The sequence below is a fragment of the Echinops telfairi genome, unplaced genomic scaffold (genome assembly GCF_000313985.2).
Source record: "Echinops telfairi isolate 266 unplaced genomic scaffold, ASM31398v2 ScPeMD7_7410;HRSCAF=8448, whole genome shotgun sequence".
NCBI lineage: Eukaryota > Metazoa > Chordata > Mammalia > Afrosoricida > Tenrecidae > Echinops > Echinops telfairi.
The window spans coordinates 15794011-15806610 of record NW_022111310.1 but is presented as its reverse complement, the minus strand read 5'-3'; the positions used below and the strand labels follow the sequence as shown (position 1 = coordinate 15806610).

At 43.3% G+C, this 12600-nt stretch overlaps 1 protein-coding gene across 1 annotated transcript in view; it reads left to right on the top strand.

Moving 5' to 3' along the window:
• Nucleotides 1-12600, top strand: part of SUSD1 (sushi domain containing 1) — a 132494-nt gene that overhangs the window by 16655 nt on the left and 103239 nt on the right. Inside the window, exon 3 of the mRNA XM_045296539.1 lies at nt 440-619. Coding sequence (XP_045152474.1) covers nt 440-619 — 180 coding nt within the window. The remainder of the gene's footprint in view (nt 1-439; nt 620-12600) is intronic.

The window sequence follows — 12600 nt, the reverse complement described above, 5'->3', positions numbered from 1 at the left end:
AAAAAAAAAAAGGAATTAGCAAAGTCAAGGAGGAAGGGATTGGGGTTTTAGAACCATTTTGTTAGACAGTGAACACAGAGTAAGTAGTGAGGACCAACCTCGTCAAAAATGACTCTGAACATTATACAGGCTCGTGTATTTAAAGGTATTTTACAATTTACACATCACCTCATTGGACTAACCTGCCCTTTAGTCAGTAGGATTTAGTTAACATTGATGTGTAATTCTTTGTATTGCCAAAGAAGACTTTCGGTTCTGTGCATGGAAAGGCACCATTATCGCTGAGAGGCCCTTGGAAATGTGGCAAAAAGTCACGTGGAAATGATACAGCCTACTTAACGCACGGCCCAGGGAGTGAGTGGAGAGGATGGGGTAAAAGTGGGGTGAAATTTTGGGTTTTGAAAATTCACATTCACATTTGACATTGATTTCTTTTCAGAAATAGACTGTGGCACTCCTCCTGAGGTCCCACATGGCTATATCATAGGAAATTATACATCCAGGCTGGGCAGCCAGGTGCATTATGTTTGCAAAGAAGGATTTTTCAGTCATCCGGAAGCTGCCATTTCAACCTGCACAGCGTTGGGCACCTGGGAGTCTCCAAGATTATATTGCCAAGGTGAGTTAGTTCAGGTTTCTAGTTTATATATACCGTTTTGAGATTATTTCCATATTTCTTTCTAAATGACCCTTTTGAAATTAATCTAAAATACCAGTTGATTATAAGAATAACATCATTTGTAAAGAATGATAATGTCCTTTTATTTTTCTATATTTATAGAAGTTATGCTTTTTTGCTTATTGGAGTAGCATTATCAGAACAAAAATTTATGTAGCATGTTGGTGTGGGCGATCTCTTGTCATTCCTGACTTCCATGAGGATGAATTCAGTCTTTCATCTTTCCCTCATGATCTGGGCTTTTTGAAGTTTATATATGCACACATTATAATATATATTATTAAGGGAAGTATCTATTAAAAGAGATGTATGTTATTAAAAGAGGTATACATATGAATATTCAGATGCTTATTATATATTTATTAAAAGGTATATATGTGAATATTCATATATTTATAGAAAAGTCTATTTACTATGAGAGTTATCTCTATGAATATAGTACATATGTTCCAAGTGTTGTTTTAAATGTGTTATAAAAATCAACTCGTATTCTTCTTACAATCTCCCTATTGTACCTCTTTAAAAAAAAATGTTATTGGGGGCTCTTACAACTCTTATAGCAATCCATACATCAATTGTATCTAGCACATTTGTACATATGTTGTTATCATCATTTTCAAAATATTTCTTTTTACTTGAGCCCTTAGTATCAGCTCCCCTTTTTACCTTCCTCCCCCACCCTCCCATCCTTGTGACCCCTTGATAAATTATAAATTATTATTATTTTCTTGTATATCCTTTTATATTGAATGAATTTTAATTATTAGACAAGGTAATAAAGCTATGTCATTTTGGAGAAAAAACGTTTTCTTTGAATTATAGCTAAGAAACCTCAGGAATGTGCTTGGCCAAGTTAATCATTTTGATATTTTGATTTGGGATTCAGGCTCTAAACACATTTTGATAGTTAATAAATTCTGAAACTGCATTTTAGTTCTGAGCATAATTTCATGGAGTCCATTAAGATGTAGCCCTAGGATTCCCATGTGACATAGGCACAGCAAAGCCGTCTGTGGGGATTGGGCTCGGAAACCCCGTGTACAGAAACTCACATTGCTTTGAAAAGTAGTCATCAGGGGGACTATTGGAATGAGAACGTAGAAAGTGAGTTTGGGGGGGGGGGGTTCTTGTTAACATTCCTAACACAATGTTCTTTAAAACACGTTCACTCCTCTCTTCTTTTCCTAATGACACCCTCCTCCTCCTCCAAGTTCCCACTTGGCAACCATTTCTCACTGCTGTCCCCGCCCCTCCCCAAACACACCCCTTCTCATTTATCCCGCTGGCAGTTTGGGGGCTCCAGAATCGGGCCAGGTGCCAGCGCACTGTATTTTTAGCCTAGCGCTCGTTGAGAGCCGCGGGAACTGGGACTTCCGCTCAAAGCACTAGCAGAGCGTGAACGCGGAGGCTGCAGAGGGGCCTGCAAAGGAAGTGGCGATGGGGCAGGCTGCCGGTCCGAGGAGCTGCCATCCACAGAGCTTGTGTAGCTTTTCCCAACCCCTCTCTCCCCTGCAGGCTCTGCTGCCTTCTCTGGGTGGCCTGGGACCCCTGCAGCACTGAGCCAGCCCCCTGGTGGGAGGCAAAGCCTGAAAGCCTCCAATGGGGGGGTGAGGGGTCACTGTGGCTCCTCTTTCGATTGTGATAGACATTTATTTATTGAAATGGCAGCTACACTTTTCCACCAACTCTCTGGAAAAGATGGAACCTCTAGTTTCCATTGCCTATCAAAATATTTTAAAAAAACTTTTTAAAGGAAACTTGCAACTTATAAGTAATAGTTTAAGGAACGTATATTTGTGAATTTCAACCAAACCAGGAGCAAGGCGAGGAATCATCTTAAGCGTGTTATCTATCAACCACAGCAAATTCAGAGTCCAAGTCTGATGCCGTGGGTGCACTTACTGTGACTCAGAAAGCCTGGATGGAGTCTGGAGGAGAGAAAACAAGCACGCTGATTATGAAGGGTCTTTAAAAAGTTCGTGGAAAAATTCCATTATCCTTTAACTTAATTTTTTTCCGTGAACTTTTTAAAGCATCCTCATTTAAGAGTAAGATCCTAAAGATTAAGTGAAAAGAGCGGATAGGAGACTCAAGGAAGTTCTGTCGGGAAATGGGCTGGGTCCATACAAGAAGTGGAATCTCTTATACAAGGAGTTTGCCTGCTGGTGTAAGGGAGTCCCGGGAGAAGCGGTCTCAGGGCAGGAAGACCAGTCGGAGGGATCGTTGGACAGCTGTCTTCCAGACATGCTTCCCTTCATGGGGCCAGGTCTTCTTTCTGGCTAGGAATCATCGTGTGGGCATTCTCGCTTCCCATCTGGAGGGACACTTCTGTGCTTTGATGAACTAGCCTCAGATGTCGTGGGGCTGACTCCAGGTGTCCTCACGTTGTGACCCTTACAAAATATGTGAGTCTTGAAGAGGCAGAGACACGCCGTTGAGTTGGCCAACGAGGGTGAGACCTGGCTTCTAAACTCTACTGATAGCAGAGTCAAACTCTCATTTGACCTTTAGAAATGTCTTAAACTCATAGAAGAGTTTAAGGGTCAGAGCAAGCAAGAGACTTAACTTGTGTCACTGGCTTATATAGCAACGTGAGAACCCAAAGCACTTTTCTAGCAGGCAGAGCCCATGTCGAAGCAAATCTAATAAATAGATGGGAGGGCCCTAGGAGGAAGGGGATTCAGGCAAACATATCTTCCTGTACAGTGGGGTCTAGCACACCACCACCCCCGCCCCCTGCCTCAAGAGGGTATTTATTGTTGCCCAAATCTGCATTTTCTCTTATAATAAAGCCCAATATTTTCTCTCTATAAAGTTGAGAAGCGTTTAAAAAGCTCTGACACAAATTAGTGCATTGAATCATGGGGTGGCAGAACAGTGCACTGTTGCCTGATTATTTTGTAGTGGTGGGGTGAGGATCCTGAAACGACGTGTAGACTTAGCACAGAAGGGCACTGTCTTAGAAGCACACTCAGTAGAGCTTATCTATGTATATAGATGAGAGGTTTATATCAAGATAGTGGCTCACACAGCTGTAGAGGTAGACAAGTTCCAAGCCTGTGGGTCAGATGTCCAGCTGGATGCTTCTCTTGACTCAAGGAGATGCAGGGGCTGATGAACTCAAGATCAGCAGGTCACACAGCAGGCTTCTGGCTGCAAAGGCCAATGAATCCAAGGTTAGCAAGTAAGATGGCAGGCTGATGATGACTCCTTAGAATGGCAGGCATTATGGCAGGCTGCGGCTCAAGTCCAAAGAACGGAAGGTCGGATGAAGCCTCAGATGTAAGATCCAAACCCAGCAAAAAGCAAGCAAGCTTTTCCACGGTGTCCACATATATTGGAAGCAAGCTATATCCCAGCAATCATCCTTTCAATTGATTGGCCACTCCTAGCACATCTCATCATAGAGTTGATTACATCATATTAGGTCTCTTCATGAAGGGTTACTATCTCTGAATGCAGAACCACTGAGAATCCTAGCGCCATCAAGGTTTCACAAAATGATAAGTATCACAAGTGCTATGATTGGTTGATAAAGTTCATCGTGGGTAAGGGAGGAAGGAGCGACAGCACACATATCCTGAGTCTATGATCAGTGCTCTAGGCGATAGCAGGCTCACTCATTTAAAATATATTTTCTGGCTTCTCACTCTACAGATATTTTCAAACATTAAAAAAAAAAGTTGTATTGACTTATGGGCTGCATGGAACACATTTTCCTTCTGTTTACAAGTACATGCCATTAAAATAGCTCTATTAGAAATGGTTGGTGTATAAAATGAGTGTGCTACATGGTGACATTGGCTATCAGGGTGTCGTAGAATGGCGGCACTTGAGCTTTGTAACGGGAAAGACCTGTGAATTTTGGATATGCCTCTTGCTGAGAATTTGCTTTTCTGCCCAAGACATACGGAATCAGAATCTACCATTTAACAAGATCTCCAGTGGATTCGTATGTAAACATAAGATTTTGGTCCAGTATCTCTGGTGTTGGAAAGGCGAATTCTCAGCGGTGGGGGGTGGAACCAGAATGAACTGATCTGAAGCCCTGGCAGCCTTGAGTTGATCCCGTCTGCTAGGGTATCCTCTCTTGAGTATCCGAGTAGAACTGTGCTCCGGAGGGCTTCCAGTGGCTGGTTTTTCAGGAGTAGACTCTAGGCCTTTCTTCTGAGCTACGTCTGGGTGGATCTGAACCTCCAACCTATTAGTTAGCAGTGAGTTAACTGCACCACCCAGAGACTCTTAGTTGTTTTGTAACTGTCTGGAAACTTTTTCGAATACTCGTTTCCTTCTGTAGAGGGCTATAAAATCATTTTTCACTTTATAGAGGTATTAGGAAGGTTTAATAAGAAAATACGTATGAATCACTTGGGCCTGTGCCTGACGCAGAAGCTGCTGGAGAAGCACTAGCCATTAAGCAATAGGGTCAGAGATTATGACTCAGAAACTGCTGAGGAGTGGCAGGTTACTTTTATAGCCTTTTAAAATGCAAGCAATTTCTGGAAACCAACTTTTAAGATCTTTCTGAAACTCCCTACCATCAAGTGAAAAAGGTCTCAAATTCTCCAGCTTTCACTTTATACATAATTTTCACTTAAAACATTCTGGTTTTAACGGGAACATTGAAACTAAGTGTTTTAATGGGGCCCTCAGAAATAAGATTCTTTTTGTTTGTTTTTCAGATGCTATTTTACTTAAATCATTTTATTAGGGGCTCATGCAACTCTTATCACAATCCATGCATACATCAATTGTGTAAAGCACATTTGTACATTCATTGCCCTCATCATTCTCAAAACATTTGCTCTCCACTTAAGCCCCTGGCATCAGCTCCTCATTTGCCCCCTCCCTCCCCGCTCCCCCTCCCTCATGAGCCCTTGATGATTTGTAAATTATTATTTTGTCATATCCTGCCCTGTCCGACGTCTCCCTTCACCCTCTTCTCTGTTGACAAAGAACTAAGGTTCTTGTGTAATGCAAAACATGATGAGCGGAAGACCCTTACAATAGCAGGAATCCTGATCTCATAGCCATCAAGGGGCTGCTGATGCACAGCCACCTGACAGAACAGAATAGAGAACCCCTGTGGGTTTCCAAGGCTGCCGATCTTTCTGGGAGTGAAAGCCTCATCTTTCTCCAGAGGAGCAGCTGGTGGATTTGAACTGCTGACCTTGTGGTTAGCAGGCAAACGCATAGCCCACCACCAGCAGGTCTCTTTGATATGGATTACCCCCACCACCACCAAATTTGCTTCTATCGCTCTTGTTTTGACCCACCTTATCCCCTCTGCTGTTTTTGAGATGCTCCGATCTTCACTGGTTCCATATGAGATACCATTGGCTGACAGTAAGTGCTGTAACATGAAATGGAAATTTTTCTTTTTCCTTCAGATGAGCATTCTCTCTGACTATGTTCTGAAGGGAATGTATTGTTAGTCAAGGCTAAAGTCAGGAGAGACTTTAGAATAGAAAATATTATCAAGCAGTAACTTTTCCTTTCTACTGCCTTGAGGGTAAGTGGACTTTTTGGTACTAATGAGCTCATTAGTGAAGTTACAGGACATAAAAAGTTCCTCCTGGGGTTGTGTTTCCTGACACACTGCAGCCCTCTCATTTTCATTTGATGATGCAAGAACAGTTCCTAAATCCAACTTGCCGTCTATTGAGACGTTAGGTTCTAATCGCCAGCATCATTGAGGTATGTAACTCAGTACCCAAGTGATCCTGGGATGAGCATCTAGCTGCATTTGGCCCAATCCAGAACGTGCTTTAAAATGCATGGAAATTTTGCTGTGGGTTACAGCTTTCAGTGTTTAGGTCATATGACTTCATTAGGTCACATGTCTACATGGGATATTTGAAAAATACATAGGATGTAGGCACAGCCCACAAAGCGCTTATAGCTTGCTGGAGGAGAGGACATTTTACAAAGGAAACAACAAGGAATGAAGAGGGGAGGGTGCAGTGCCCGATGCTCAGAGCAGGAGGGTGACTGCTGTGAGTCTACATGGATCGCTTGGGTCCTTTTGAGCGTCCACATTAGTCATTTCCAGGTGAAATGTTAGCTTTTATTCCATGGTTCAACAACAGCCAAAAGACAACACAAACAGACAACAAATGTAAATCTTTATGGAAGCAGACAGTCTCCTGTTTCTCCCGAGGAGCAGCTAGCGGTTTTGAACTGCCAGTCTTGCGGTTAGCATCCCAATGACCTGATTCTAAACAAGTAAAGAGGAAAACTGACTTTCATGTGGCTCCTCACTTTTCACACATTTTGCTGCTCTTTGGCCAGAGCTTTACATCCAGTACTTATTTATTTTTGGTAAGATCTTTTTTTTTTTTTGTAAATGGGATAGGTTTACTATGAAATCCCCAACAATTGACTGTGTCCAATGCAATTTAAAGACACTTTTGGGTCACTTCCCCCCACCCCCAACTTATTTGTTACCCTTTAAAGCAGTTTTCATATGACTGTCATCAATGCATGTTATTACCCTAGCATTTATAAGAAACAGGAGCCCGGGTGAGTGACACTCATGATCTAATCACTCACTGATTGCAGCACAAACAAACCCATTGCTGTTGAGTTGATTCTGACTCGCAGTCACCCCACAGCGCAGACTAGGACTGCTCATCAGGTTCCCAATGCAGCAGCCTGCCACGTTGTTCTCCTTTGGTGGAGCTGGTGGGTTAGCACTGCCAACCTTTAGGTGAGCAATCGAGCACTTAATCACGATGCCACCAGCGCTCTTGTTGATGAATTGTTGATGCCATAAATTGCCTATACCTTTCATCACGACAACTTTCCTCTGGAAATGATAACAATGTGGATCAGCACTTTTACCTAAATGGTTGAGAGACCCTATAGGGCACCCATCGCCACCCTGTAGGACAGGGTACAAGTTCCCTGCTGGGTTTCCAAGACTGTACATTTTACCAAAGCCGACTGCCTATCTTTCTCCTATGGAGTCGCTGATGGGGTCAAAGAATTACATTGTAAATTGGGCCCTTGAAATTGGCACCACACATTTTCTCCCCTAGGGAGACCTTATCTGGATGTTGGTGATTAGAATAAAACCATTAACAATGCCGTGGTAAGAAAAATTCCCAGCCCGTCTCATAATCAACTGACTATATTCCTGCCACAGATCCAAACATTGTTCCTTAATAACATAATTAGCCAGAGGAGCTTGTGCTTTAATGAACAGCCCTATGCATATGCAACACACATTTGTGCTGATTACTTTTGTTTCCTCTGTTAGAAACTGTTCTTAAATGGCGTGTTTCCTTCTGATAATGAGAGTTTGGAGGCTTTCGTGGGGAGTTATATTGTTACGGTGACTTGTGTTGAATTGGGTTTTGTGTATTCCTCAATAGGACACCCCTGCTTTCTTGGGTACCATGCTGTCTCAGTAGCAGTGGCAGTGGCTGCTGTCCCTTTCCATTCTGTTGGGACTATCCATGGCTGAGCCATGTTCCAAGCGAGATCCAGGCTGTGGTTGCTGGTGATTCTGACTCAGGAGATGTGTGTGTGTTGGTGCTGTGTGCAGTCGAGTGGACTCCAGTTCACAGTAGCCCCTAAGCCAGGATGGAATTGCCCTGGAAGGTTTTCTCGTTGGCAAGCTTTTACCGAAGCAGGTCGCCAGGTCTTTTCTGCCACAGAGCTCCTGGGTGAGTTTGATTCTCCAACCTTTAGGTTCATCCTTGAATGCAAACCTGTGCTGAAGCAGGACTGCCTGGATCACTCATCCCACTGGATTCCAACACAGGACGAAGAAGGCTTTGAGGGTCACACAGATGCAGGGGCCAATCTTTTTTTTTCTTCTTCATTACTCTTGCCCTGGGAGAGTTTTGGAGATAAGACTGGGCAGGGAGAGGTGTTTCCTGTTAGGTTTAGATGCTCCTTCATGAAACCTTTCTCCTCAGGCAAGTCCCACTGAGGGCATGGAGTATAACCCCTTCCTTATGACTTTGTGGACTTGGAATGTGGGGTCATCCAAACCAGGCTTTGAATGTTGGCTCCAGCTCTGGTAAGGACTTTCGAATGTGACTTTAAGCTCTTAGGGCCTCCGTTTCCCACCTCTGTAAAGTACATGAGGAAAACCATCTACGAAGGTCTGTTGAAAAGCATTGCCATCAGGGTTCTGGCTCATACATACAGAGGCTTATTGCAAACAAAGCATATGTAACATGTCTCTGTAGTCGTGAGTGCCGTGGACAAGTTCTCTAACATACACCTGTCTTCGTCTCAGGGGCCTCCAAAAAAGTTCCAATCAAAACAAGGGCTCGGCCCGGGAAATTCAGGCCAGAGAGGGCAGCTCAGGAGGTTATGGGGACTGATTGGTTTGTGATTCCTGATGGGTATCTTGATGAATTTTTCTTGAAGGGCACAGTGATCACAGAGACTTATTAAGAAGTTTTAAGACAATTGAAAAGTGCATTCAGGAGAAACAGGTCAGGAAATTTGCTGGGAGACATTTTCCCCCTGGCGACAATACCCCGGTGCATTTTCTGAGGATAGCAGAGGCTAGCTTAGGAAGATTTTGTTGGGAAACTTGACCTCAGCCACCCTACAGCTATGATTTTCCTTTTATAATTTATTTTTGTTCTCTAAACTCAAAGATCATTAAAAAGGAATCTGATCCCAGTCTCTTGGGCAGGGGTCCTCAAACTTTTAAAACTGTGGGCTAGTTCACTGTCCCTCAGACCCGTTGGAGGGCCGGACTATAGTTTTAAAAAACACTATAAACAAATTCCTACCCACACTGCACATATCTTATTTTGAAGTGAAAAACAAAATGAGGCAAAAACACCCGGCAGGCCGGATAAATGTCCTCGGCGGGCAGCTTGTGGCCCGCGGGCCTTAGTTTGAGGACGCCTGCTCTTGGGAATGCCCGAAAAGCCATTTTGCCATGCTATAGCCCAGACAGCACAAAACTCTTTGGGGAAAGGTTAGAGAGATGTCAACACCACTTTCAGAAGATGGAGGATATGTTGAGAAATGAATAGCTTCATTTTCTGATGTTTTGTTTAATCAAGGTTTTTATGAGTTTTGTAGCAATATTTTTGGACTTACTTTCATACCGTATATGGTTTTCTGTGAGGGGTAAAAACGATAGCTTCTACATAGCGGACTACCTGATGTTTAGTAGAATTTCAATCAATGCTATTATTATGATTGATATTGCAGAAACTTGGACACATTTCTGACCTCCCCTGATAATTTTTTTAGGGCTATCCCTCAGTTTCAACTGTTTGGTGTTTGGTCAATGGGAATAAGCCCTTTGAGTTAACAGATATAGAGGTGACAAAGCGAGTGAATAAGCAAATGTGGTGAAGAAAGGTGATGGTGCCCAGCTATCAAAAGATATAGCGTCTGGGATTTTAAAGGCTTGAAGATAAACAAGCGGCCATTTAGCTCAAAAGCAACAAAGCCCACATAGAAGAAGCACACCAGCCTGCGTGATCACGAGCTGGCAAAGGGATCAATTATCAGGCATCAAAGAACAAAAAAATCATATCATTGTGTGCTCACCTCCATGATACGATCGCTGAAGACAAATAGGTGTATAAGCAAATGTGGTGAATAAAGCTGATGGTGCCCGGCTGCCAAAAGATATAGCATCTGGGGTCTTAAAGGCTTGAAGGTAAACAAGCGACCATCTAGCTCAGAAGCAACAAAACCCACATGGAGGAAGCACACCAGCCTGTGCGATCACGAGGTGTCGAAGGGATCAGGTATAAGGCATCATCAGAACAAAAAATCTTACCATAGTGAATGATGGTGGGTAGTGCGGAGTGGAGACCCAAAGCCCATTTGTAGGCCGCTGGAGATCCCCTTGCAGAGGGGCCTCGGGGAGGAGACAAGCCAGTCAGGGTGCAATGTAGCAACGATGAAACATACAACTTTCCTCTATTTCCTAAATGCTTCCTCCGCCCCCCACTATCATGATCCGAATTCTACCTTGCAAGTCTGGCTAGACCAGAGGGTGTACACTGGTACAGATAAGAACTGGAAACAAAGGGAATCCAGGGCGGATGATCCCTTCAGGACCAGTGGTGTGAGTAGCATACTGGGAATGTAGAGGGAGAGTGGGTTGGAAAGGGGGAATCAATTAAAAGAATCTACATGTGACCTCCTCCCTGGGGGCCGGACAACAGAAAAGTGGGTGAAGGGAGACTTCGGACAGGGCAAGATGTGACAAAATAATAATTTATAAATTATCAAGGGTTCATGAGGGAGCGGGAGAGGATCTGATGCTGGGGGCTTAAGTGGAGAGCAAATGTTTTGAGAATGATGAGGGCAATGAATGGACAAATGTGCTTTACACAATTGATGTACGTATGGACTGTGATAAGCATTGTATGAGCCCCTAATAAAACGATTAAAAAAAACCAGATATAGAGGCAATATATTCCTATTTGGGGTTTTGTAATTACAGTTTATTAATGTCTGTTTTCTTCCTTAGGGTTGTTAGGTCAAAGTAACATGCATTGCATCTTGAAAAATGATAGTGTAATATCAAGCTATCATCGAACAGCTATTTACTGAGTATAAATATTTGCAAAACAAAACTCGCTGCTATCAAATCAATCCTGACTCCTAGGGACCCCCGTGGGCTTACGGGAGTGGAAAGCCCAGTCTTTCTCCCCGAGTATACTACATAGAACATATCATTTTGATGGGCCTTCTTGGGGGCACACAAGGAGCCAAGGTGGTGTACTAGGCTATGCATTGGGCCGCTAACTCTTCAAACCCACCAGTTGCCCCATGGGAAAAAGCAGAGGCAACCTAAGTTTATAAAGATTTATACTCTTGGAAACCCTAGGGAGCACTCTGTCCTATAGGGCTATGATGAGTCAGAATTGAATTGATGCCAGTGGAACTTTTTGGTGGGGTTTGTAGGGCACACAAGAGATGATAAGATTCTGCCTTTTGGGGGTTGCTCATATATTTGGGGATGCATCATCACACATTCATGAAAAGACACGAAATCCATCAAGGCAGGAAGCAGAGGTCAAATGAATAGGATAGATAATTAGTGTGGATTCTTCCACCACCTATCTATCTGCAGAGACAGGTACTTATCCTTGAAATAGAGCTCACATTCATCCTCTTCTTTCCATTTCTACCAGCACCTCCCACATCCTTCCAAGACCTCACCAGCTTTCTTTGGACTCCCCTGACTGATTCTCTTGCCTTTCACTGTTGCCCGTCCTTCATTCATTCTCCACCTAGCTGACCAAGGTTAGAATGGGAAGGTATATATGAGTAGGCTTTCAGTGATAGAGCAGCTTTTGAGAGGGAGTGTGTTAAGGAAAACAGTTTCTGATAAACGTGGATTCAACTCCGGGGCCTCAAACACCTATTTACCTGTATGATTTTGGGCAGGTTAATGAACCTCTTTGAGCCATCTTAACCTGTAAAATGGGGAAAACAATCCCTACTGTGTAACGTTACTGTGAGGAGCAGTGAGGTTCCCATTAGGTCCCACTGGGATGCATATGATCAACTATAGCCAGTCACACCTGCATTTAATTCAGTGTCTCAGTTGAGGGTGTGCATGAAGACCATAGTTAGAGCTTTGTACAAACTTAGTTAACAAAAACCCACCCAGTGCTACTGAATCAGATGAGTTATCTCTGGGTAGTTGTGGGAGATGGAACTCTAGCATGTGTATTTTTCCAAAGCTTTCAGGTGATTCAGATGCACAGTTGTTGTTTGGAACCATGCTTTTATTCATTTATTTTTTAAAAAACCATTTTATTGGGGGCTCATACAACTGTTATCACAATCCATACATACATCAATTGTGTAAAGCACATTTGTACATTCATTACCCTCATCATTCTCAAAACGTTTGCTCTCCACGTAAGCCCCTGGCATCAGCTCCTCATTTTCCCCCTCCCTCCCTGCTCCCC